Raw genomic sequence first — 26,670 nt, 5'->3', positions numbered from 1 at the left:
TGGCTTTGTTTTTGCTGGCATTTTTAGTGATTGTAGGACTGTTTTGGTGAGTTTGTCTGTTGAATCTGCTCGTGTGTCTTGTCATGCCTCCATCTCTGGCAACCTCTATACTTTCATTACCCCCTACCCGAACCAGGGTTTGAGTCCCATTCCTACTTATCTTTACCACTTCAATTTCTACCCCCTACCCAAACCAGGGTTTGAGTCCCATTCCTACTTATCTTTACCACTTCAATTTCTACCCCCTACCCAAACCAGGGTTTGTATCCCAACTCCGTTGTGACTGGTGTGCAGTTAGTGAGAGGCTGAGGTAGCTGGTGAAAATAAATTTGTTGTGGTGTGAGGAGCAGTGTTGGCTGGCTTTAAGGGAGTGACTCTGGGATGCCAGTGATCACTGTCTAGCCTCCTTCGTGGGCCCAACCAGATGAAACACTGATGAAAGGAGGTTCCCACCTGATGACCCCAATAACATGTTGGTCAGCACTGCTCACTGATTTATATAGGGAGTATAGGGAATTATTCACTAAGTCTGGTCCTCTTTTTTTTCTGTAGCACAAGTTTCTTGTGTTTACCTTGAATAAGTAACATCCCATTCTTAATCCAGAGGATTTAATATGACATCAGCCCACCCTTTGAAGCTATAACAGCTTCAACTCTTCTGGGCAAGCTTTCCACAAGGTTTAGGAATGTGTTTAAGGGAGTTTTTGACCATTCTTCCAGAAGCTCATCTGTGAGGTCAGACACTGATGTTGGACAGAAGGCCTGGCTCACAGTCTCCGCTCTGATTCATCTCAAAGGTGTTCTATCGGTTGAGGTCAGGACTCTGTGCAGGCCAGTCAGGTTCTTCCACACCAAACTGGCTCATCCATGTCTTTATGGACCTTGCTTTGTGCACTGGTGCGCAGTCATGTAGGAACAGGAAGGGGCCATCCCAAACTGTTCCCACAAAGTTGGGAGCATGAAATGGTCCAAAATCTCTTGGTATGCTGAAGCATTCAGAGTTCCTTTCACTGGAACTAAGGGGCCAAGCCCAGCTCCTGAACAACAACCCCACACCATGATCCCCCCTCCACCAAACTTTATACTTGGCACAATGCAGTCAGACAAGCACCGTTCCCCTGGCAACCGCCAAACCCAGACTCCTCCATCAGGTTGCCAGATGGAGAGGTGTGATTGGTCCCTCCAGAGAAGGCGTCTCCACTGCTTCAGAGTCCAGTGGTGGCGTGCTTTACACCGCTGCATCCGACGCTTTGCATTGCACTTGGTGATGTATGGCTTGGATGCAGGTGCCATGGAAACCCATTCCATGAAGCTCTCTACACACTGTTCCTGAGCTTATCTGAAGGCCACATGAACGTTGGAGGTCTGTAGCGACTGACTCTGCAGAAAGTTGGCGACCTCTGAGCACTATGAGCCTCAGCATCCTCTGACCCGCTCTGTCATTTTATGTGGCCGACCACTTCCCGGCTGAGCTGCTGTCGTTCCCAATCACTTCCACTTTGTTATAACACCACTGACAGCTGACAGTGGAATATTTAGCAGAGAGGAAATTTCCCGACTGGACTTGTTGCCCAGGTGGCATCCTATCACGGTACCACGCTGGAATTCACTGAGCTCCTGAGAGCGAGCCATTCTTTAACAAATGTTTGTAGAAGCAGTCTGCATGCCTAAGTGCTTGAATTGTGGCCATGGAAGTGACTGCAACACCTGAATTTAATTACTTGGATGGGTGAGTGAATACTTTTGGCAATAAGGGTATCAATGCATTTAGTAATCTAGTTTTTTTTTTGTCTATGCTGGCTGGTATGCATGTGTATGTGTGGGTGTGGGTGTGTGCGTGGGAGATTTACTCTCTACATCAGGTAGCCTGAACCTAGTGGTCATATGCTCTTCACTGATTTACTAATGCTGCTGCTTCATGCTCCACATTAGGTAGTTATCCAACACACACAGACAAAATAGAAGAGACACCAGGTATGTCTGTTGCCTATTTGTCATGGGATTGGGTTGATATAACAGTAGAAACTGTGGGTTTTATAATTTTTTTTACATTGTCTACCAGCATGTTACCATTTATTTACAAGGGTTTCACAGATATGCTTCTTTATGTTATCTTTTTGTTACATAAATCCCAGCTAAAACAAAAAGTAAAAAAAACGATGAGGATAATGGTGATAATTGAATTGAAACGTGTAAGAATAGAGGGGTATGATTACTCCTTACAACACAACATAGTTGTTATAGTGAATTGTTTTTATAACTACAACAGGACATGCAGTAGAGGAAAGGAAGTTAATAATGGTGCCCAAAGTAATGTTCCGCAACTATTTGTCAATGAGGTGTTCAATCATTTAGCCTTATAAAATGCTCAAGTTACAAGTTGGTTTTTCAACATTTGATGTCTATTTCTTAGTATTTCCAATGTAACTGGTCAACTATTTAAGCGCTGTATTGTACACTATGTTTGGTGAAGTGGCAAGGTTTTAATCTCCTTATAAATATGTATCGCGAAAAGTGTTTTGGGGGATGGGGGATTGTGTGTGTGGGTTTAGAAGTACTGACAGTATTCAAGGTGAGAACAAAGATCGGATATCAAACAGATCAGTTTGAGATTGGGTTTCATATCTAACACATTGTTCTGGGAGTATTGATGAAGTGTCATGTCAGAATAAAACAAAGACAAAAGCATTGTTATGCTCAATCTTGCAAACAGTCACTTTTAACTACCTCTTCCATCTTTGTCTCTTTTTATAGACAAGTACCTGTTTGTTATACATTCCTATCCCATGATTCTGTCGCTTTTTTTCTGCCTTTCTTCTCACATACACACACATGCACACACATATACACACAGTCATTAGTATGTGGTGCTGTGTGATAGCTGGATCAATAGCAGTGCTGTTCTTACAGGATCATTTGGCCTCTGAAGCAAATGCTCTGACAGGCACTATATCATAAGGACATTACCACCACCCGTCTTCTCTTACCCGCTCCTCTGCCCTCTCAATCTCTCATAACTTTTTCTCATCTCTTTTTTTGTTCTCTCTGATCTTTATCACATAAAGACACTATGTTTTCTCCCTCTGCTTCCTTCTTCTCCTGACAGTGGCTATATTTCCATAAAAATGTGCAGCAAATATAAAGAGATCTTTTCAAATTCCATACAGCTTAATTACTTATTTACAATGCATATATCCTGAATTAAAAAAAAATCATTTGGAAATTTGAATTTTAGATTGAACTTTTTTTTCCCTTTCTGTGCAGCCAACAACACTGATAGCTGTTTCAACTAAAGTATTTTGGGACAAAAGAAATAAAAAGCAAAATAGTTGGCAGTCCGATTTATGTGTAGGTGTTGATATGTTTACACGTAATTTAAAACGCAGCATTTGTAAAACTGTTTTTTTCATTCATTGCTATGTGCTGTGACTGGCTGTCTCTCACTTCCTTAAAAAGGAGGGCCAGGTTTGAAATGCTTTACTTTTAATGTCTGTTGCATGTTGATAGAGCATTATGCAAAAAAAATGGCTAAATTAAAGAAAATATAATGAATGAAGTACTTTCATTTATGGAAAGAAAATTAAGTCTTAATTAGTGCTGGGCGGTATACCGGTTCACACTGAATACCGGTTTATAATTTCGTTATGATATGAATTTTTAATATACCGCCATACCGGTGTCTGTGATTACACAACGGGGGGAACGCTGCATCGCGCGACATTGTTTGAGACGGGACCCTTTTCAGTGTTGCGCTTCTAAACACGCATGTTTACTGTCTGGGTGCGAGGTGGTAATAAGCACTTGCGTTACGCGAAGGTGAAGGTGGATAGCAGTGTTTCCCACATAGACTAATTCGTGGCGGTGCGCCACAGATTCAACACCGGCCGCCACATATTGCGTTTCATTAGGCCCGAGCAGCTAAGCGCTGCGAAGGCCTATTGTATCTGCAAGATTTCACTATTTTTATTCTTCTTCTTATGATTCTTTTTCTTTTCCGCGCGGAATCTTAAATGGGGATGCCTGAACGTATTCGAAAACTCCCGAAACTTTGCCCAAAATTGTCCCCCGCGTGAAACTGCATGTTTTTAATGGAGTCGAAAGTGGGCGTGGCCAAACTGCTCTACAGCGCCACCTAACGTGAGATAGACCGAACCGTACGTCGTAGAGATCTGAAACTCGGTATGTACGTAGATCGCCTCAAATCAAGAACAAAAGTCTCTTGGAGGTATGCTCTAAAACGTACAAGGAGGCGGCCATTTTGGGTCAAAGGGCAAATTTTGGCCATTTTTCATATTTACACACCTCGCAGGAAAATTTTCACGCCCCAGGGATTTTGAGCTACGGACTTCATTTTTGGTCAGTATGCAGTTAAGGGATGGGGGAACAAAAGTTATCAGAAGACTTGAGTTTTTGAGCATGTTTAGGGGGCTTGGCCAAGCGGCGAACTTGGCGTACTCGCCAGTGTAAACGAAACGCTATATCTTTCACCTAAAAAGTTTAATCTGCACCAAACTTGGTATGAGTCATCCATGTTGGATGCTTGTCAATCCTATGTGGTCATATGCTGACGTCATCTAAGCCCCGCCCCCTCAGAACAGGAAGTCACTTTTTTTACTTGGAAAGCTCCATTTCTGGCCCCCTTCACCTAATCAACATGATCTTGTGTCCGAATACAGATAACAAGTTGGTCTAACTTGCTTTAAAGCACCAAAAGTTTTCAGTTGAAGGCGTGGCTATGGCGGCTTGGTGAAGTCAGACATCACGCCGTTACCATACGTTTGGCTCTAAATTCTACAGTTTTTAGCCGAGATGCACCAAACTCACTGGGATCGATCCTAATCCGCCCCCCAACAGGTGTGCTGTCCAATATTTGATGGGCGTGGCCTAATGCCTCCACAGCGCCCCCTAGAACAACTAAAAACATCAGCCCCAAGCCATGCTTTCACCGACAATGATGAAACTCAGCACACCTGTGCGTCTTGTCAGGACCTACAAAATAGTGTGGGCGTGGCGAGAATGGCACATTCCAATCCCTCGCCGTTTGCATACGTTCGGCTCTAAATCTCACATGCATCATCCAATTTGCACCAAACTAGATATGAATGACCTTTGTTAACATCTAAAGAGCCCGATTGGATTATATTGGAGTGTGACTCCAGTGCGCCCCCTAGATCATTTAAACAGCTATATCTCCTTGAGAAATCATCCGATCTGCACCGTATTTTTTGTGCATCATTACGGAGCGGCGCTTGACAAGTTTGCGTGGTACATTTCTGACGTCGCTAAACCCCGCCCCCACAAAACAGGAAGTGACGGTAACTCCTGTCTGGAAGGTGAGATATCGCTCCAACTTTGAACACGTGCCACTGGTGTCGTACTGTCGTGGACTGAAGGCGATTTGAGAGATTCGTCGCACGCTCCGCCCGGTGGACGGCGCGGGAGACGCGTGACGGCGTTGAAGACCACGTCGGGGCGGCGGTGCCGGCGGTCAGGCGGTCGCAAGGCCGGAGCTGCGCTTGGCTGCGAGGGCCGTTATCACTGCTTGCAGTTCTTGTTATTATTATTATTTTTAACGCTATTTAAAAAATACTCGTATTCGTTAAGCTGCATTTCCTTTCCCTACTCTCCCTCCATCTCTCTCTCAGTCGAGCGTCTCTCTCACATAGCCTACACACACACACACACACACACACACACACACACACACACACACAGCCCCTCCCCTCCGTGCACACCGCGTGTGTCTCCATCAGCGATATCATCCCTGGCAGCATGGAAGCTTGCTAGCTTCAGCGTCGCGTTAGATTAGCTCAACCGAAAGAAGACGGCTGGCGAAATTCACAAAAGGTTGGTATCACGTGCAACTTTATAAAATCACACATTAAAAAGTCCTATAAAAATATTTTATATTTTTAATACAATGTTGTCCCATCCCGACCCGACCCATAGCAAACAAGCGATTATGCCTTCTTTATAAAGTTAACTAGTCGCAAGTTTTCCGTAAAAAAAAAAAATAAAAATTTATTTTTATTTTTAATTCTGTTCTCAATCTGTAGAAAATGCTGTGAACACCTAATTATGCATGAAAAAAAAATACTGTGATATACCGTGAAACCGTGATACCGTGAAAAAATACCGTGATATGTATTTTTGGTCATACCGCCCAGCACTAGTCTTAATACATATCCAAACAAAGTAACAGTCTTGTACCTGAAGGCAGAAATGATTGTGAATGACCATGAAGAGTCCAAATAATATCTGAAAACATCAAACACAACTAGAAAGCTGCAAGCAGCTGTATGCAGGACCGAGATGTGCGCACGTTGGGACATGCGCTGGACGCCATAGTCGCGCAGCTCTGCCCACACGCACGATACCCTCTGCGTACGTACGAGCACATAATAACCCCAATACGGAGGGGTTTTTGAAAATTTCTAGGGGGCGCCACTGAGCCATTTTGCTCCGCCCACACACGATACCCTTTACATACGTACGAGGTCGTCAGGGTGGACGTGTGTGCCAAGTTTCATGACCTTGCGGTGATGATAAGGCTTTCAAATCACAAACGCCAACACACGATTTTCACCGCCTGGCCACGCCCACGCCCTTTGAGGTATGAAAAAGTTTCTCCATGATTTTTTCCCCCCATGTCTTAAGTAACCTGGCCAAGTTTGAAGCTTGTACCATTAAATATGTAGGAGGAGTTTGATCAAATGCGAGGTGTGGGAAAAAAAGAGATGTTTCCAACCCCCAGCAGGTGGCGCTATAGGAGGATGTCACAATGATTATATGTGCGCGTTCAGGCTGGGTCCAGCATTCACCGTATGAAGTTTGGGAAAGATTGGATAATGTGTCTGGGAGTTATAAGAGACTTCATTTTTTGTGGCGAGTGATGGCGAGTCATCAAACTTTGAGACGTCGCCACAGCCACGCCATTTAAGTTTTGAAAAAGTTTCCCATTTTTTCCCCCCATGTCTTAAGAGTAACCTGGCCAAGTTTGAAGTCTGTAGCAGGTGTCAATAACACGTTTCAAGACTTTTCTCGAATATAGATGTGGCTCCAAAATGATTTCTATCCAAATCATCTACCGTACAATCAAAATCATATAATCTGTTGACGCACAATTTAACAGCGTATCTGCTAATTTATCCAAAAAAACACATCGCTCATTTGGCATCACAGGAGCATATACATTCAGTAAAATTAACTTTATATTTTCATACTTAAAGCTGCGGTCGGCAACTTTTTTTAGTCATATTAGCTTGAACTGTCATGGGATTCTGGAAGTAGAATATTAAATAGGCTGTTTAGGAAAAATAACGAAATCTGTAGCTCCCTCTGAAGCCTGTAATCATGCTTGCAAAAACCGAGCGCTCCCGGCTGTTTTTAACCAATCAAGTTAGGGTGGAGGAATCCTACCTGTCAATCACAGCTTGTGCACACGCTGCTGAGCGTGAGTCTGCCCCAGCTTGTGTGCGCTCACACTGGTGTGAACTCACGTGCACAACCTCGTCCACAGAGGGGGAGGGGTTTGGGGGGCGATTCGGAGCTGGTTAGAGGTTGGGGGAGGGACCTGAAAGTTGTATCAGTTCGAATTTTCCGACTTTAGACTCGGAATTTTGAAAACCTGCCGACTGCAGCTTTAACAATAACCTTTAACAATCTTACAGACACAATATTTTCAGTTTCAATTGAATCCGGATTAAAATTTCTTGAAAAAAGAATTGCTATTCCCGCACTTTGCAAAGTTTTATGACTCAAAACAAGATTCCCATCCCATTCTTTCTTCCAATCAACTTCATTATCAAAGCTACTATGACTTTCTTGAGCAAAAGGTATATCAATGCTTTTAGATTTTAAAAGTTCATAATACACAGCCCTTTTCTTCGCATCCCTTGCACCATTAAGATTTAAAGAAGAGATTTTAAAATTACTCAGTCACACACAAAAAAAAGAACCATAGGAAAAATAAAGTACAGCATCCTGTCAGCTGTTTTTTAACCTTCATGTAACTAATCATTTAATTCTAGCTCGAATTTTCTGCATCAGTTTTCGAAGTCTATATACTTCAGTGTCCCTCAAACCATCAGAAGTCCTTTGTCTCATTAACCATTTAACTGAATCAACAAACAATTTCCTATTAGGAAAAAAGTCATCTATAGCCACTTCCCGCTTTCCTTTTGTAACTTCCAAAAAACTTAGAATCTGTTCTAAACTGTATCCATTAGTTCTCTGGCCATCAGGAATAGAAGAATCAGAAGATTCTTTATCACTATCAGAATCAGTTAAGGCATCTGAGTCACTCTCTCTTCCACTCTTTTCCTTCATCTGCATCTTTTTAAGTTTTACCCCTTTAGATTTTTCAGATTTTCTTTTAGTGTTTGGTACTTTAAAAAAACTTTCATCATCCATCATCACATTTTGTTCACTATGAGCTAAATCATCAACATCCCTTCCTTCCTGAACCCCTTTTTGTGTAGTCGTTTGGCTCAATTCCTCATGCACTTCAGCAGAAGCACTGACACTCTCCATGCCTTCCTGACTTTTATCAAGTTCACACTCTTAAACCTGACTGGTTTTGGTTTTCTGTTGAGACTTCTTCTCCAGTATTAACTGCTGGAGCCTCAACCAAAGTATCTGCTGATGTTCCTTGCCTTGGATCTTCATTAACCTGAACAGGTTCTTTTTTAATCTTTTCAGGGCAGTTACGGACTGAGTGGCCTTCCTGATTGCATCTAAAACACCTCATATTTTCTGTTGTTGCAAATATTGTGTAATCAAATCCATCAACCTTAAATTTCATCACAATATTCAGTTCCTCATTATCATTTTTAAAATCATAAACACTTGTCTTCTAAATGAAACAACGTGTTTCAACTTCGCTGATTTACAACCAGACGAAAGCATTTTCATTGCTGACACGATTTGACCATGACGTGCCAATTCCTTTAGCAACACCTCATCACTGATGAAAGGTGGCAGATTGGACAAGATTATCTTTTTTGCAACGTTCAATAGGGGGAAAACAGTGATTTGCGTGTTTCTCAAAACAATTCCCTTCTCAACTACGCTATTTACCTTATCAATAGAGTCCAAAAACAAAACTACCGCATTATTCATTCTAGATGCTGCCTTCACGCTTTCACATCCAACAACTTCTCCAACAGCCAAACCACACTCCTCAACCGAAAAATCCACGCCGACTGGTATTTTAATTCCATGTCGACAGGAAGGGCTCCGAAAGCCTTCAGAACCATAACTTCTTCCGACCATCGCACCCAGCTAAAAAGCTAGGTTCTGCCGAAAAAGACACTAAAGAAACACCAGTGAAACCAAACTATGTTAAAGTGCGAAAAACAAAGATATACACCGCTGTAAAGAGTGAAGTTCAAACCTTTAGCAATCCTCACATTCGTTCTCCTCTCCACACATGCAGCAGACGCATGCGCACGCGAAAGAAAGAAAGAAAGAAAGAAAGAAAGAAAGAAAGAAAGAAAGAAAGAAAGAAAGAAAAATAAACCTTACAGATACAATAGGATCCTTGCAGTTTCACTGCTCGTTCCCTAATTATGTCATCTTATGACACCGTAGAGCAGATGGCCTTTGTAGATGTATCAGAAAACAGCCTCAGGAAAAATAGTTTTTATAGCTTATTCAAGGCTTAAGTTTGGTTAAAAGATGTTCATTAGCTGTTGACTGTTGGCTGTGAGCGCTTGATCGCTGCTGGCTGTAGGATGTTGGTGATTGTGCAATGTAGATGGTGTGTTTTTAGTTGCATGGGGCATTAGAAGGTATCTAAAATGGTCTCAAGCTGAACTGTGATAGATGTTTCCCAGTGTGAGCAATTAACTCACATGCATAGGCCGGCCTCTCTGCTGCCTCTGCACAGGGTTCAAAACACTGCATTGCTTTTTGAGCTAGCTATTGCCTTTAACTCAGAGGAGCATCTAAAATGATGCCATATCCCCTGCTCTTGGCTTTGTTTGCTGATGTGAACCAGTCAGTGGTACTTCAGTTATGTTGACTGAAGTGAACTCAAGTGTGGAATTTAATACAAACTTAAACCTTTGGAAGACTCCAACATTCCTGTGGGGGATGTTTCTGTGTAGGGACCAGACGGGGATTTCTACACAAAGGAAGAGACTGGGATCGTCTAATTTACAACAGCCTTTGCCCTATGAAAGTATTTTGGAGTTCCTCTTTCACAGACCTGCGCCATAAACTTACGGGGATGCATTAACAACTTAGTGCTGAACAACAACTTAAGCTGAAAAAAACGAAGGACCCTCTTAGGAGAACATTGAAGAAATAACCACTCCCTACCTTATCTGGACAAAGTAAATCAAAGGTGACATCTGCTCTGACCCAGCCAGACGGGAGACCGACACCTCATGGAACTCTCAAAATAAATGTACTCAGATTCACTTTCAGTTAAATCTTAAAACTGTATTAAATGTGATTTATATCTTTGTACAGGTTCTTTCAGGTTCTCAGTGAAATTACGAGCTGCATTTTAAGACCCTTTTCACGATCGTACTTGGAAGAATAACGAAGAAATCATTATTTTGGAGAATGACTAACCTGCCTATGGAGCCACACTGCCCCCTAGTGGTCTGTAGTGTTGAATAGTTAAATCCAAATGAAGTCAGTAAACTGGACATTTATATGAAGTAATGCAACTGTTAACCGATGTTTCCTGCTGTTTCTTTTTGTATTTCATGGTTAACACAGGAAAATAACATTGTTTGATATGTTATTCATATGTCATAACTTTACAGATATCCATCTGAATTTTGAGACTCATAATCGTTACTTATGTTGTGTTGTTATTTGATGTCTTTTAATCATAAGTCTATGTTATATCTTTAACCTTCATATCTTAACAAGTTGTGGTGTTTTCAGAATTCTCTAGACAAATGTTTCATGAGACGGAGGAATGGAGAAATCGATTTTCTTTGTTTTATCCAAGATCTCCAACACTAGAATTAGATCCTACGAAACACGCCCAGGCAGACGTCACAACAGTTTCAGGCATATCATTGGCTGAAAGTACAGCGTAAACCTACGTCATGCCCCGCCTCCGCGAATCAAACCCCGGAACCCGCGATCCAAAGTCAGAACGAGAACTAAGTACGAGGAAGGATGAAGGAACGATGAAAGAAAATGGAAAGACTAAGACAGACAGAAAGATGACAGGATAGAAAGATGAGGAGGAAGAAAAAGATCCGAGCAAAGAAAGAAACAGGATGAAGTAGAAAGATATATATGTTTTTGTTCGTCCGTCCTCCTCTCGTCCATTTCTTTTCACGTCGCACGTTCTTAACCTCCGCTGCTGCACACGTTATCACATAGTTAGTTTTACTTACCAAGAAAGCCAGCGTTAAGCGTGTCAACTTTTTGACAATATATTGTGAATTTAAGTTCACCTCATCAGAGTTGGTCAGCAACCAAACCAACTCCGACACTTGGACAATTTTGTCATTCTTTGCGGTGAAGTCCTCGATACCAGCCAGTTCCGTCTCCTGGGCAGAAGCGCCCCCCCACCCCCCCTCCCCCGTTGTAGAAGAGCGACCTGTCCAGGAAACTTGAAAGTCCACGAAAGTCACCCACAACTAAGGAAGGCCTTGAGACGCGGAACCGAGAGAAACCCACTTGGACCCCGCTGGCTACCACCTGGTGTGTTCAGAGCTGACTAACAGGGCTAAAGTGTCAACCCAAGTAAGGTCTGCCCTCTTCTTACCGTTCAGATGGTATACGATGGGTAAATGACCCCAAGATGTCAGCCTTTAACTGCAAATAGTAAACAAATCTAGAATATTTGAGTAAATCTCTCCATCCCCCATAGTTCTTTTTCAATTCACTAAGTGTTTCCTATATAATCACCCATATTCAACACATTTCTCCTGTTTGTTTTAAGGTTCATGTCTTTGGTCATATCGTTTTAATAAGTTCATACAGGTTGTGTTGTATGTTTTCTTTACATAATGTTGGTCAAACCAAACAAGAATTCACAAAGCAGCACTATGAGACTGAAACATTCATTTTAACGTACCAGAATCGTAAGATTCTGACTTTTTCCTTCTTTGAAGGTGGTGCCCATACACACGAGGTTAAATTACGTTTATTTAGATCTTGAGAACTTCTTGTAAATCCTTATATTTAATCAAGTTACACTACATGACCTTTCTGCCTAGGCTTAGCCCGACTTATTTGATAATGATGTTACTATCTGTGTTCTTTCATTTTAGGAGAAAACATTTTAGTTGTAACTTACGTTTTCCTTTCTAAAATCCTCTTCACCACTCTAGGTTACCAAAAAACAAAATGTGGATTTGTTTTCCCCACTATTGTTCCTTGCAGACATCTCTCATTTGTTGTCCATGTCCTGTTGAGTTGCACTCTTCTACTTGTTACATTATACATTCTGAGGCTTTGTAAGTCTTTCTGCAGACATCATGACATAACTTTCCCATCAAAATTGTATGTGGTACTTTCTTGTGTCTTACCCAACTCTTTTCTAAAAAAAAAATACCATCTCAAGCACCTCAAGCTTATTTTTTTTTTCCTGCAAATTAGTTTTTTTCCAATTCTATCATTTCCATACAACCTTTCTAATGCAAATTTGTATAAAGAAAACTAAACTGGTGAAAGGACAACTTCCTCTGCTTTCCTTATAGTTTGCCTTCTTTTGAGCTCTTTATTTGTAATAAAATAGATCATCATTCAGTGTAATTTCCTCATGTTATTTTGATAAGACCAATCCTAAGAGGGAAAGTAGATCTTCAACTGTTTTTGTGCTGATACAGCTTTACGGTTGGCGCTCCTCTTGTGACCACTAAGATTCAATCCCTTACCATAGCCGTGGAGAATTCTATCATTTAGAGCAGTGATACGTCAGCAACTCTGATACACAGTGGAACGTCCGTTGGAACTGAGATAATTAAATACTCTACAGGGATTTGGAAAGTAAATTGTTTATCATTTATGAGGGAAAGGTGTGTGTGTTTATTAACCTATTTTTCTTCTTCTGAATGACTTTAAAGATCAACCACTCGTATTTTTTTCTGGTGTTCGTACCTTCGTATATATTTAGGAGCGAATGCTCCTGTCTGGCACCGACATCTGACCAAAAGATGGAACTTTTCACACCTAGTGGGAAAACAATCAAGCTCTTTGAGCTCATTTTTTTGTTAATATTAATAGGTAAGGGTGTATTCAAACTACTGCATGTTAAAGCAATGATTCTCAAATTTAATGGCAAACTAACCACCACTCGAATCTCTCAATCCACCTCACTCTGTCTCTCTCTCTTTCACGCATACATTTTAGCCTTCCCAGAAGTATCTAGAAAGCAAGTGATAATGTGTCTAACCTCAGCATATGGATGATTTTGAGAAACTTCACATACCCACGCATGCACGGCTTCATTTTCATCTGTCTTTGTTCCATGCAAACTCACACACTCCCACCATGCCTTGGCTGTCCTTTATCATGTCATACGGCTTCTACTAAATGTGATTATGATGCTTACAAAGGCCGATTATTTTTGATTGGTGTGTGTGTGTGTGTGTGTGTGTGTGTGTGTGTGTGTGTGTGTGTGTGTGTGTGTGTGTGTGTGTGTGTGTGTGTGTGTGTGTGTGTGTGTGCAGGGAGGCCTGGTGAGTGGGAGGGCCGGTCTGTTTGTCAGTCAGAGCATCGTATTAAGCATCTTTAACTGATAGCTCTACCATGATAGACAAAACAGCAACACCAGTGACACTTACTGCATTTAGCCAAAGTTTCTTTAGAGTTTAAAGTTTTTTTAGTCTATGGGGAAAAAAAAATACTATTGGCATGTTATGAAAATCCCATCTGACAGTGAGAATGGTGAGACAGACTGCAATGACAGTCAGGTGCAGTGCTTAAAGTTTAAAGGTGGGGGGGTTCATCCACCAGGCAGCTTCCAAAGATGGGGCTTAATTAGAAGCTGTAGTTATTGCAGTGGTTTTCTTAAGTATTGGAAACTTCATAAATCTTTGTAGATACTCGAGATGACTGTAAAGATAATAATGAGGACAAACCTAAAGATCACAGTTGTAGCAGGAGCATGCACTGGGACAAAATCTGCCAAATCAACGTGATTAGTCCCATTGCTCTTAAGTTAAATTTATTATTCTAATTAATATCAATGCAACACATCATTCTCAGCCCATTCAAAATTTGGATTCAAAAAGTTGGATTTATTTTAAAAAAAAGATTCTCAGGGATCTTGTTTTCTCTCTCAAATTTAAGATAATTATGGATTCATTAAAATGACAATTTTAATTAATCCAATTTTAATGAAGGCATGTGTGTGTGTGTGTGTGTGTGTGTGTGTGTGTGTGTGTGTGTGTGCATGCATACTTTACCATCAAACTCCAAAACATCATGGCCAAAGAACGCTGGTGTTTATAGTTTGTTTATGTGCTTTTCTGTTGCTTTCTTTTTCTGTGAAGTGACAGAAAGCCAGTCGTGTTTTGTTTAGCCAGCACTTTACTAAACTGTAACAATGTGAATTGGAAAGGAATATTAAGTAAGATAGAGGTCTAAGGTGGAAAGAATATATGAGCAATTCCAAGCTGAAATCTTTTTTTACCTGGTTTGTAATTAAACACAAAGACAATACTCAGTCAGAGATATTGATAAACAAATCCTGTCATGGCCAGATGTGCTCAGTCCATTTGAATAAAATCATCTGTAAAGGCTCTTTTGGGGTGTTGGCTGCAAAGTATTAAAAAGCTAGTACCTGACTGAGGCAATGAATCTCTGAAAGGTTCAACAAGACAAATGAATCATTTCTCTCTTCTGAAACCAATTACCAAGTACAACACAAATCCAGACATCAATTTCAACTTCCTGCAGTTATTTCCTATTCCCCGTTTCCATGGCTTCATAATAGATGTTATTATTAATTGAAAATGTAATTTGTCATAAAGTATTCATTGCACACAATCTAGAGTGTTTTTCAGATGGAATTTTGCAAAAGTTAATTTTTTGTCATCTTGAGAGACAAAGTCCTCCACCATCATTGCAAGTATGGATGTAAAATAATCATATGCTTCATCAAGTGTGTGTGTGTGTGTGTGTGTGTGTGTGCGTACATGTGTGTGCGTGCGTGCATGTGTGTGTGTGCGTGCATGTGTGTGCGTGTGTGCATACATGTGTGTGTGTGCGTGCGTGCATGTGTGTGCGTGCGTGCATGTGTGTGCATGCGTAAGAGAGAAAGAGAGGGAGATCAGTTTGTACACTTGAGATTTCTTTCAAACACACTCAGTCACGTGCATGCCCTCTACATGCACAACCTACTATTTCTATCCCCATCAGTGTGATGAACAGATAGAGGCTTTTAACTAATCACATCTTCTGAAAGGAGAGAACAAAGGAGAAAAAGAGAGAAAATAGAAAGAAGATCAAAAGCTTATGTAAAAGGGGGGTGAAATATTTCTTAGAAATGAGTCATCAATTTTAAATGACTTTACCTCTTCTTGTCAGTGTCTCCCTCTGTTAGACCCATCTTTCTGTAACCCTCATCCCTCATAACTAACACCACCACCCTCTGTTAAGTCTTATCTCCCTCACCTTGCACACCCAAGGAATTCCCAATCCGCTTATACTTGTTCATCATTCTTCTACAATGTAACTTAATATGGGCTGGGCCCTTCTTTTGACGTGCGTAACAGATAGAAGGTAACTGGATGTGCCACCTGTCATGGTGCAGCTCCCACAAACAAACACATGCGTGGATGAAAAAAACCCAAACACTGGGCTTCATTTGTGAGAAAAAGGAGATTAAGAACGGGAGGTGATTACATGAAGTTAAGATGCACAATAATGAGTGAGAGAGGTGGAGAAAAGAAGGCATGAAGAAAAGTATGAAAGGATAGTTCAACCTCTGGTATAACCAACACTTAAAAAGCTTTTTTCTTCCCAGCTATAAGCAAAGGCTCCACAGAGGAACCTAAAACACATGAGCGCAGGATCTTTATTGTTTGGGAACAGCAGCTCATTCAGAAAGTCAGGACAGTGTTTGTGTAGGTTAACATTTTGGATGTTATAAAAAAGTGTTAATGTGAAATAGTCACATTTGATCTGAGTCACATCTAAAGCTAATGCTTAAAGGACAAGACCGTTTTTTGACAGTAAAAATCCGGGTTACTGTCATTTTGAATTTTAGCCGAATGAATAAATAGGCAGCAGGTCTGTGGGCTGTCTGTGGTAGTAGCACGATGATGACGTCAGTAACACCCACTTTACGACAAAAATTCAAAATTACAGTAACCCGGATTTTTTTAAGTAAGCGACGCACCTCCACGTTATCAGTGCTAGTGTAGAGTAATTAATAAATTATAAACAGCATAGTTTGTGCCTGTATAACGTTGCCCATAGGAAACCGTTTCATGGCCGAATATCTCAAGAGAGCAGCCAGACAACTCTCGAATATCTTCGGAACAGCTCCAAATTACCAACAACAAGCAGGGGTGAGTAGAACATCATGTTATAATGTGAAATCAAGGGCCCAATGTCAAAAAAACGCTCTTGTCCTTTAACGAGCTCGTTAACGTAACACGTTAAGTTAGCTGTTAGCAAACCTAACAGTCTGACAACGTTACAGTCTAAACTATGGATATGAAAACAAACATTACGTTAGGTTATTAACCTGGAAAAATAACAGAGAAATGTTATTAAAATAACAGGCTTTCTTACCTGATATCCCCAGGATAACAGTTATAACGTGAAGTTCATGTTAGGAGACCGGGCAGATCCTGACTCTTCCTCTGTGTCCATATTCCAGTTTTTGTTTTGTTGTTCTTTTCTCCGTTGAAATTCCCCAATTTAAATTCACTCAAATAAGAATTTGGCCTGCAGATGTAAAATAATCCAGGTATTGAGCCACTTAATTAATTACGAGGGGACCGACAGAGTAGCGGTGAAGTCCTGCTGCATTCAAACTGACGTACTGTCAAATGAAACCGCGCTCAGTAGTCATTGGGCAGTTTCCTGGATGACAGCCACATTGACCAATCAAAGCAACATGGTGAGACAGCCAATAGGAATTGTCTTAGCAGGATAACTCTAATATTTATATATATATATATATATATACACACACACAAGATATAATATGATATATAGTATAGTATATGTATAATATATGCATAATAAATACTTGACTATACAAGATAGACATACCATAAATAATATACTATGAATATGAATATTAATTGAATGCGCAAAAAGACAAGAATATTGTATAAATATGATGTATGATATCAATACAGTTAATATTAACACATATCACATATGATATATATGTTACAGTATTTCCTGGTTGGTCCTTGAGTGTTAACACCAAGGCTATATTTTGCTATGTGCCTAAAAATAAAAATAAACAGTGTTTGTTGAACCACTGTCATTTGTGTTATTAAAGTAAAGTCATTTACCTTAAAATTGCAGGAAAAAAATTGTAAGTTGTCAGCATGGAAATAAACCTTTATATAACAAGAAAAACATAAAATAACAGGCAATTATCATAATTTTACATACATTTGCACATAATTTAAGAAAACAGGAAAATATTGGATAATTATAATAATAATTTTCCCGTAAAAAATGGGAAATAACTGTAATTTGGCATTATTAGCATAATACAAAAAATAACAGGTGGATTGTAAATTTACAGATAATATCTGTACTTGTACTATTTTTTTTACACTATTTTTAAAAAACAGGAAAAGTACAGTAAAAAATTAGGGTAATTTACTTTAAAACTACGATTTTTTTTTTTTTTTACAATGTAGGAAAACCGAGCAAACAACACTATTTTCCCACTAAAATGTGCATGTTTAAATGGGATTTTTAAATGTTACTATGACAATACAAACATGCTTTTGCACTATGTCCTATTGGCTGTGTTCCTGATAACCATGCCTTTCTGGGAGTTTACCACTTTTATTTGGACCATAATAAAAATAAAATACAATAAAAGCTTTTTTGTCTGCTTTTTTTTCTGTCAGTGTCAGTAGGTAAATGAGACGTTACTTCCACTTGGGAATGTTAAATCACAGACTGCTCATATCGCTGCAGAGACCTGGCTCCATCCCAAACAAAGGTCCCGGCAGACAAAGGTCCCGGCAGACAGCGCACAGGATGAGGCACGCGGTCAGGTCTCTGTGTGGGCACACTGCGCAGTGTGGTGCTCTGTGCTTTGTCACTCAGGTTGCTCTGGCAGTGTCTACCTGATCTGAGTTTTGATAGTCAAACGTGTTTTTCTAGCCATGGATTTTAACAGTGGGTATTGTTGCTGTTTATATTGAGAAGCAAATACATAAAAAATAAATATACCACAAAAATTGTACGAGGTTATAAGAGTAACAGATGTTCTGTCATGTAGAACATAACAGCTGTAGAAGTGAGGTCAACAGCTGTACAATACATTTCATTCAGAAGTGGCCCAATGGCTGCAGATTATCCAGTCAGTCGTTTTTTATTTGAGCAGGAACTTTTTCAGGGGTTTGATTTACTGTAGAAGCTGCTAATATTTTACATGTGCGAAGCAAACAAAGTATGAAGAAGTTATGCTAGGAAGTTATTGAAAACATAGTTCAAACATATGGTAGTTTTCTCAGATAATTAGGCTATTTCTAACTGGACGGTGGACATTAAATAGAATTATTGGCTGCACCTGCCTGTATGTACAAACACCTCATGAGCTTTGGACAGGAGCACAGACCGAGTGGTGTTCCTATCTATACCGTTAAATACTGCCGGCTACTGTGAGGTCGTTTGAGACGGTGCTGACTGTGATTCCACAGATGTTAGCAGGTGTTGGTGGTTCACTGACCAGGGTAAAAAGAGCTTGTGTTGAATGAAAGGGACATGAAGGGTTTTTGTTCTTTTTCCACAGTTCCAGAGACAGTCATTTTGAAGCTTTGCGTTATTTGACAGGGTTTTGTGTGTGTTTCCAATCAGTACATCTTTGTGTAAATCTGAAACGGTGATAATCTGTGTGAATTTTCTGCATACTGATATTGTTATTATGTTTTTGTGTCGCAGTGTGTTGTGCTTAAATGTGGGCTAAGCAGCTGATCATCATCCTTTATCCTAAATATCCTAGGTGCACCCACACATGATTTTAACAGTCAACGTTATTTGGAATGCACTCCACAATAACTGAGGAAGTTTTTTTTCACAAACACGTTTTCATGCTACTCTCTCACTCGTGAAAAAAACAACAGGGGTGGACTGGGCAAGACTATAATTGGCATTTTGTGGTCGAGCAGGGAGGCTAGAAAGTCCAAACTCCCGATGAAAGACAGTCGCACTAAGTTATCTCACCGTCTACATAAATCCACACATACTGAATGACGGATTAAGAGAAGGGGAAAGTTGCACTTACTCCTCCTGTGGGGTTGGAATCATCATTGCCAGTTGGCCTGTTTAAGCCAGTTGCTCTCTCTTTCTCTTTCTTTTCAATCCCTTTTCTTTCTCTCTCTCTTGTTTCTTTTTAATGCTTCCCTTTTTCTCCATCTCTCACTTGCCATGTGCCCAGTAGGGTTCCCATACAATGAAATGCAAAAGCTCAGTAACCCGTAACACAAATACACACAAGGGGCGTTAAACGACAAGAACATTTAATCTTGCACTGAGACGCACATACCTCCTCCTCTCTCAATCGATCACACACACACACACACACACACACACACACACACACACACACACACACATCTGGTTTATATTGACCATGGAGACTTTCCGGTGACACAATGTATTCCCTAGCACCTTACCCAAACCCTAACCCTAAAACCTCAAAAATCACTTTGTACCCGTGGGAAGTCTCTATAAATTGTTATCAGTCAGATTTTTTGTTCCCATATTGCATGAAAAACAAGTACACAAACACACTCCCATACTAAAGGCTTATAGGGTCTGTTGTGTGCATCGATGAGGGGCTCCAGCTGAAACAGTGGTGTTGGAAAAGCCTACATAAGTGTTAGGGATGCAAAAAAAGAAAAAACTTTTTTTTCTGAAACATTCCTAACTTTGATATACAAACATGAACAATCAAGGAAATCAATTCAATTCAATTCAGTTTTATTTATATAGCGCCAAATACAACAAATGTCATCTCAAGGCACTTAAATAGTATAGTCCAATTCAAGCCAATTGGAATTCAATTCATTGTAATCATAATTATTTACAATTAATATGAGGACTATTAGCCACAGTCCTATTCTTTATTTTTTTTCTCCCGTGGCCTGCGCAGCATTATGGCAGTTTGTGCCAAACACATTTGTTTTGCCAAGGGAAGCTTTATTATTGTAAAGCTCTCCTTGATGCCACAGAACTGCTTATTTACCTATTTTTGTTCCAGTATTTAACATGAGTGCCGAACCTTAGCGGGGGACAGGGAAAGAGGAAAAGCTCTTCCTTCAACACTCATATTCTAACCCAAGCCTGGTGTGTAGAAGAGGCCAGAGGCAGCACAGTCTGTTAGGAATTCATGCTGCAAACTTGATCAACATGTGCCATTGTTGCTCAGCTTTGCTTGTTCATGTTGACCGGAGGCTATTTGGTGCTAACTCTTTTGCTGTCTGGAGTGGGTTTTTCTGTCATGGTGGCTCTCCCTGACACTCCAAAAACTTGACTGCCACAGTGGCGGCTCCTCCATAGGGGCGATTTGTGCGACGCACTACCAAACACGGAGTTTTTTTTTTTTTTTTTTAATCTAGTTGCTAAAGTGGGACTGATCTGCTGTAGGCAAACTGGTTGTATATGTCATTGTCCAATCAGATTAAGGTCGCGCCTGGTGTTGCTACGCCCATTTTGTGCGATTTCTGTCAGGGTCGAATTTGCACCAGGAAGCTCCCATTGACATGAATGGGACCTCGGTTTTTTTCAAAAATCCTGCTCCCAATGCATTTTCTATCAGGGTTTATGTGCTCGCACAAACGACGCACAACGTGCTTTCGTCATATGTCTGTTGCGCGGGACCATGAACTTTCTACTTGTTGTTGTAACATTGTGGTTTTCAATAAAAAAAATTAAAAAAAACATTCTATGAAGAAGATGGCGAGTGTCGAGTGCAACAATGCGGTAGTGTTTCTGACAGAAGTACCCTTTAGTCGTCGTACTAATGCGGAGAAGGAAGTTTGGAAGAATTTTGCAGGATTTTCGGGCTCGCCTTGCGAGGCAAAGATGAAACCCAGGGCTCCACCAACCCTGCTATTTTTCCAGGTAGTATTTGATGTAGCTAAATAACTTACCCTTTTGTGCTCAATCATTGACTTGTAATGATTTAAATCTTTTATATAATGTTGACAATGATAGCAGAATGTATAATGACACATTCATTGTTAACGGTGCAGTATTATATTTAAAAAAGAGAGAAATCTCACATAAGTAAGCTGCACTTATCCATGTTTGACAACTGGTTATACTTTTCTAAGTCATATTTTCCAAAACTTCAATAAACACTTGACTTGGATTTATATGTTGTCATTTTAATTACATTCTTTAGAATGAAAATTGAATGAATCTTATCATTAAGAGCTTATTTACTTATTTACTTATTTACTTATTTCATAGAATCCTGGAACAATATGAGGAAAATAAATAAATAATGGTTAAGGTATATTAACTGATTGGCAAATTATGCAAAAAATAACAAAAACTTATTTAAAATTATTACAATAAATTATGCTACCTAGACAAATATACCTCAGTCCTATGGACTTTTATGGTACTTATGGACATAACGGGGGAAATCGCAGTCACTTTGGTTATTTGGAAGACCAAATAACCCCTCGACTCTGCGTTGTGTTTATTTAAGGAAGACAAGGAGTTTCTGGACGATTGGACATTTTATTTCCTGTGTGGGAACATAACAGGTTTGCATCAGTGCAATCGGTTCAGCTTCGCACAGCACACTCTGATGCAGCTTTCACAGACTGGAAATTGCACTACCTAAAAAAAATGTCAGGAGCCGCCACTGCGTTGGTAACAACCTCTGCTATAACGGGGATATTCCAAACCTTTGGCTGCTGTTCTTCTTTCGTGCCTTTCCCTGAAAAAATGACAGGTGCAGCGAAGACGCTAAAGTTCTGTTTTGAAAGGGAAGTGTGAGAAGGGCTCCATCTGGTGATGTATCGGCAAATCTAATCCATAGTATTCATCATTTCTTCTACCTGGTATTAAGCCTTATTAATTAATATATTTCTGTAATACTGAAAACAGTCAATGAAAAAGTAATCACTAACATCACATAATAGCCGCAAAATGTTTGTCACCAGAGACATGATATGTAGTCCTTTAACATTTTTTTAACTCAACATTAAAAATATTATTTTCTTCTTTTTCCTTGTTATCATGAATAATGTTATTATTTCTTTATTATCATCTACAGCAATATCTTTGCACCTCCTCTACACTCTATATAGTAATTACATTATTACACATACTCTACAGAGCGATGCTGTTTCACATTTTTAACCAATTAAAATAAAGATGAATGAAAAAAAACATTCTGAATAGTTTTACTACACATTTAACACATTTTAATATTTGAACTTAGGTATAATGATGTGACAATGTGCTGAAAACACCGACAGTAATTAAATAAATGTCATTTTTGGCAAATTGAATGAGCCAAAAAAAAAAAAGTAATTCTAAAAGTACTCTGTATATATACACAGATCAATACTACTGAATGCTACAGTGAGAGGCCCCCATAGACTCAAACTATGACTTTTTTAATGATCTTTTCAGTTAAATATAACTATAATATTAATAATTAATAATAATAATTAATAATAATAATAATAATAATAATAATAATAATATACTGTATGTCTCAAGGTGTGTCTTTAGGAAAGGGCTGCGTGAGTGTTTCTGCTGCATGAGTTAAGCAGCTACTTTATACAGCTGCTGCAAACACATCTGCATATGACTGTGGTGCCTGGGTAAGGAGCCAGGGTAAGGAGCCCGGGTAAGGAGCCTGGGTAAGGAGCCAGGGTAAGGAGCCCAGATAAGGAGCCAGGGTAAGGAGCCTGGGTAAGGAGCCAGGGTTAGGAGCCCGGGTAAGGAGCCCGGGTAAGGAGCCCGGGTAAGGAGCCAGGGTAAGGAGCCAGGGTAAGGAGCCCGGGTAAGGAGCCAGGGTAAGGAGCCCGGGTAAGGAGCCAGGGTAAGGAGCCAGGGTAAGGAGCCTGGGTAAGGAGCCAGGGTAAGGAGCCAGGGTAAGGAGCCCAGATAAGGAGCCCGGGTAAGGAGCCAGGGTAAGGAGCCTGGGTAAGGAGCCCGGGCACAGAGACCCTGTGCAGGCGACTGTGAGGTGCAGTTGCTATGCCATACAGTATGTGGTATGAAATTGGGGAGATCAGAGCACAAGAATGCAGTGAGAGGGAGTGCCTCCCGCCCCGGCCCTCCTCCACCTCTCCTCTTCCCACACACACAGCTACACCTTCGGTCTCAGAAATCCAGCCTTCTTTTATCCCCCTCTCCTCACTATTTTCTCCCACTCAGTCAGCCAATCCCAGCCCGCCATTCGCTTGCTCTTCGGCTCGTGGCTCCGCCCGCCTCCCTCCACGCTCACCCTGCAAGAGAACTGCGAACTATAGATGTGGAGCGAGAGGAAGACGAGGCGCACACACACGCGCGCGCACAGCAGAGGTGGCAGAATCAGGCGAAAGACAGGGCTCGCGCACTAACGAACACACGCCGAGAGCAGGCGAAAGAGAAGAAAAAAGAATTGTGCCGTTTCTTTCTTTGGCTCGTTCGAGAAAAGGAAAAAGCAGAGGCGCCCACTGGTTTTCTCCAGCCCTTAAATGGTTCGGAAAGGGTGTACGAGAAGAAGAAGTCAGACAACACGGCGAAGGTAGTCTCCCAGACTGCAACAAGAGAGGAGAGAGCCAACAGCCAACGGGATTTGGGCTTTTTTATTTCTTTTCCACAAGAAGAGAGAGGAAAAAGCGAGGGAAGACATACACGGAGGTGTCCGAAGGTTTGTTCACGCGAGCCCTAAAGGACCCGCTGTGTTGCGGGAAGCCTGAACCCCTGAAGCCGGCCGAAACTGGAGTACTCCCACAGACAAGGTACACCGCTGAATTCCAATCTTATTCTCTCCTTTTCTTCCAGTTCCACTGCGCGTGTGCGCGTGCGTTTGTGTGTGCGCTCGCGCAAGACACAAGCTATGAATCCGTGTGTGCATGCTTTTGGAAATTGCTTGTCTGTCACAGGCCTACTCTAAATGTACGGACTGAATGTAAACTGACCAGCAAAAACTGTGTGTTTGGTGTGTGTTGGTGTGTGTTTGGTGTGTGTTCCAGTAACGGCAGATTGGAGGAGCTGAAAAAGTGGAAGCGAGCAACAAACCTCGGTTGGGAGAGGCTTTTCTTTCATAATTCTTTCCTTTTTATTTGAAATCTTTTTTTATTATTTCTAGAATTATGATCATTTCATGATCTCTTTTTGGCCTTTAATGCCTTTTGGATCGTGTTTCACCAACCTTTGCCTTTTTGCTCCGTGTTCTAAGCTCATTTTTTTCACTCTTTTTCCAAACCAGTCCAAACAAAACACATCAGCCCATGAAGTCATCTCATTATGCTCTGAAATATCATCTTGGATAGTTGCATTCAGTGTGAGCCATATGCTGCGGAACATTTTCGACAAACTAAAAGCCATTAAGGATCATTCAGCCCTGTTTGTGTCTGCATGTAAACTCCTCATTGTCTTAAGAAAAGAAAGTTCCGTGGTGTAGCACGCCTCATGGAGCTGATAGAATATGCCGTGGTTCTATTGTCACAGCTCACAGTGAGGTGGTCAAGGAAAGGGGATTTACATCCATTTAAAATATTATATATTATATTATAATATTATTAATATATAATTAAAAATCCATTAAAACAGTATATGAATGATCTAATATTAAACGGCTCACACTGGTTTAATGTGTTGATAATGGATTACATTGACACCAGCAGGTCTAATTAGTGATCCTGGTTAAAACCACTGGACAAGAAGTAACAGATTCTGAATTCAGTTCTACTTTCAGAAGTTTGCTTTTTTTTTGTCTTCTTCAGCTGAACAACTTTATAAATATGAAGCTGCTTCTGTCAGCCTGTATATGTGGATATTAAGCGTTTCTATGATAACGATGAGTTTCCATCAGCAAACATTCTAAAGTAACCCACGGAGTGAGGCAGAAGTCCTCAGCCTTCTCTTTGTATGTTGATCAGCGATACAAAGTTCTTCACTTAGTGTCTTTAGTTCAGTGTTTTTTCTCCTTTGTTCTTTTCTTTCTCTCTCTCACTGAAACAGATGGATCATAGTTTGTTGCTTAGTCATCAGATTTAGCTTGGATCTTGTCATTTCTGCATTTTTAAAGAAATGCAGGGTGTCCTGTGTGGGCCGTGATGGACTGGCGAGCTGTCCGAGGTGCACCCCGCCTCTCGCTGTGCTGCTGGGACGGGCGTCAGCTCCCCCTGAGCTGGAGTCAGCGGGGTTAGGACATGGATGCATGTATTTGGATGTGAACGCGCCGGACTTGATGCAAGTGTTTATAGATTCAGAGGATTTTATTAGGAACACGGGTGCAAGCGTTCCCACAGAGCGCATGTCGTACAGCACACGCCACTCTGTCATGGATGCTACTTTTATGAATATTTACAGTTTATGCTGAATGTGTTCATACCTTTTTGTTTTTAGTTTATTTAAATGGGAAAATAAGAATACACTTATAAAGTGAGTGTACACATTTACACAACTTATTTTAAGACTTTATTTTCCAAGTATGATTGGCAGCTTCTGACCAGGGATCTTTGGATGGCACAGAATGTAAAAGAAGGACACACTCACATTCTGTCACGGTGGCAGCGGTGCGTATGTTCTATCTGTGGCAGGAAGAGGGGGACTCAGGGAAGAGGGGGACTCAGGGAAGAGGGGGACTCAGGGAAGCATTCCATGCTTTGATTTGGATTCAAAGAAATGTAACACCTGTGCTTTTAGTGTTCAGCGTTTTGAAAAGCATCTTGATGTGTGTGTGTGGGGTGAGGTAAGGTGAAGGTAAGGGTGGCTTGGCTGTGTGCTCCTGCCCCGGCACAGAAAGAGAAGATGGGCTTTTGCTTTTTACCTAATCATTTCCAGACACAGAGATTTGCATTCCATTGCCTTCTCACTCTCTCATTCAGTGCGTTGCCTGTGTGTGTGTGTGTGTTTCAGGGCGTCTCTCTCCTTCTTTTCTCCCTCTTTTTGCAGTCCTCTTACTCCCCCCACACAGTTACCTTTTCATTTTGAGACCCTCTTGTAGAATAGCTTGTGGAAAGAGGAAGTACATGATGGGATTAAAGAGTGAAAGCTCACAGTGAGAGAAAACAACTGTGGATGGATGGATAGTAAAAGAAGCAAAGGAAGACTGAAACAGTAGTGCAGAGAACGACGTGTGCAAGTGATTAAGATTCCATGATAAAAAAATCAGTGACAAATAAGGGCGCTTTAAGATGATATATTTTTCATGGAGAATTCCTAAACAACTCTGTTTAATTGAGCAAACGAGTCCTTTGGCTTCACATCTGCTTTATCTGGTGCTTTTCTGAAGCACAGAGCAGAACATCCACTTTCTGATTGTCCCCCTCAGATGTTTACATCTGATACCTTCAG

The 26,670-nt window shown here is 40.7% G+C and overlaps 2 protein-coding genes across 3 annotated transcripts in view; both read left to right on the top strand.

Moving 5' to 3' along the window:
• Positions 1-23,633, top strand: part of LOC142379172 (teneurin-3-like) — a 137,327-nt gene extending 113,694 nt beyond the window's left edge. The window contains exon 7 of the mRNA XM_075464303.1: positions 23,539-23,633. Within this exon, the coding sequence (XP_075320418.1) occupies positions 23,539-23,633 (95 nt within the window). The remainder of the gene's footprint in view (positions 1-23,538) is intronic.
• tenm3 (teneurin transmembrane protein 3) overlaps positions 23,601-26,670 on the top strand; it is a 204,043-nt gene continuing 200,973 nt past the window's right edge. For both annotated transcript variants that reach the window (XM_075464209.1, XM_075464208.1), the window contains exon 1: positions 23,601-24,107. The gene's annotated coding sequence lies outside the window, so the exon portion shown is untranslated. The remainder of the gene's footprint in view (positions 24,108-26,670) is intronic.

This window comes from Odontesthes bonariensis, chromosome 4 (assembly GCF_027942865.1).
Source record: "Odontesthes bonariensis isolate fOdoBon6 chromosome 4, fOdoBon6.hap1, whole genome shotgun sequence".
Lineage (NCBI taxonomy): Eukaryota > Metazoa > Chordata > Actinopteri > Atheriniformes > Atherinopsidae > Odontesthes > Odontesthes bonariensis.
The sequence above is the reverse complement of the archived record's forward strand: the minus strand, read 5'-3'. Positions and strand labels throughout refer to the sequence as shown.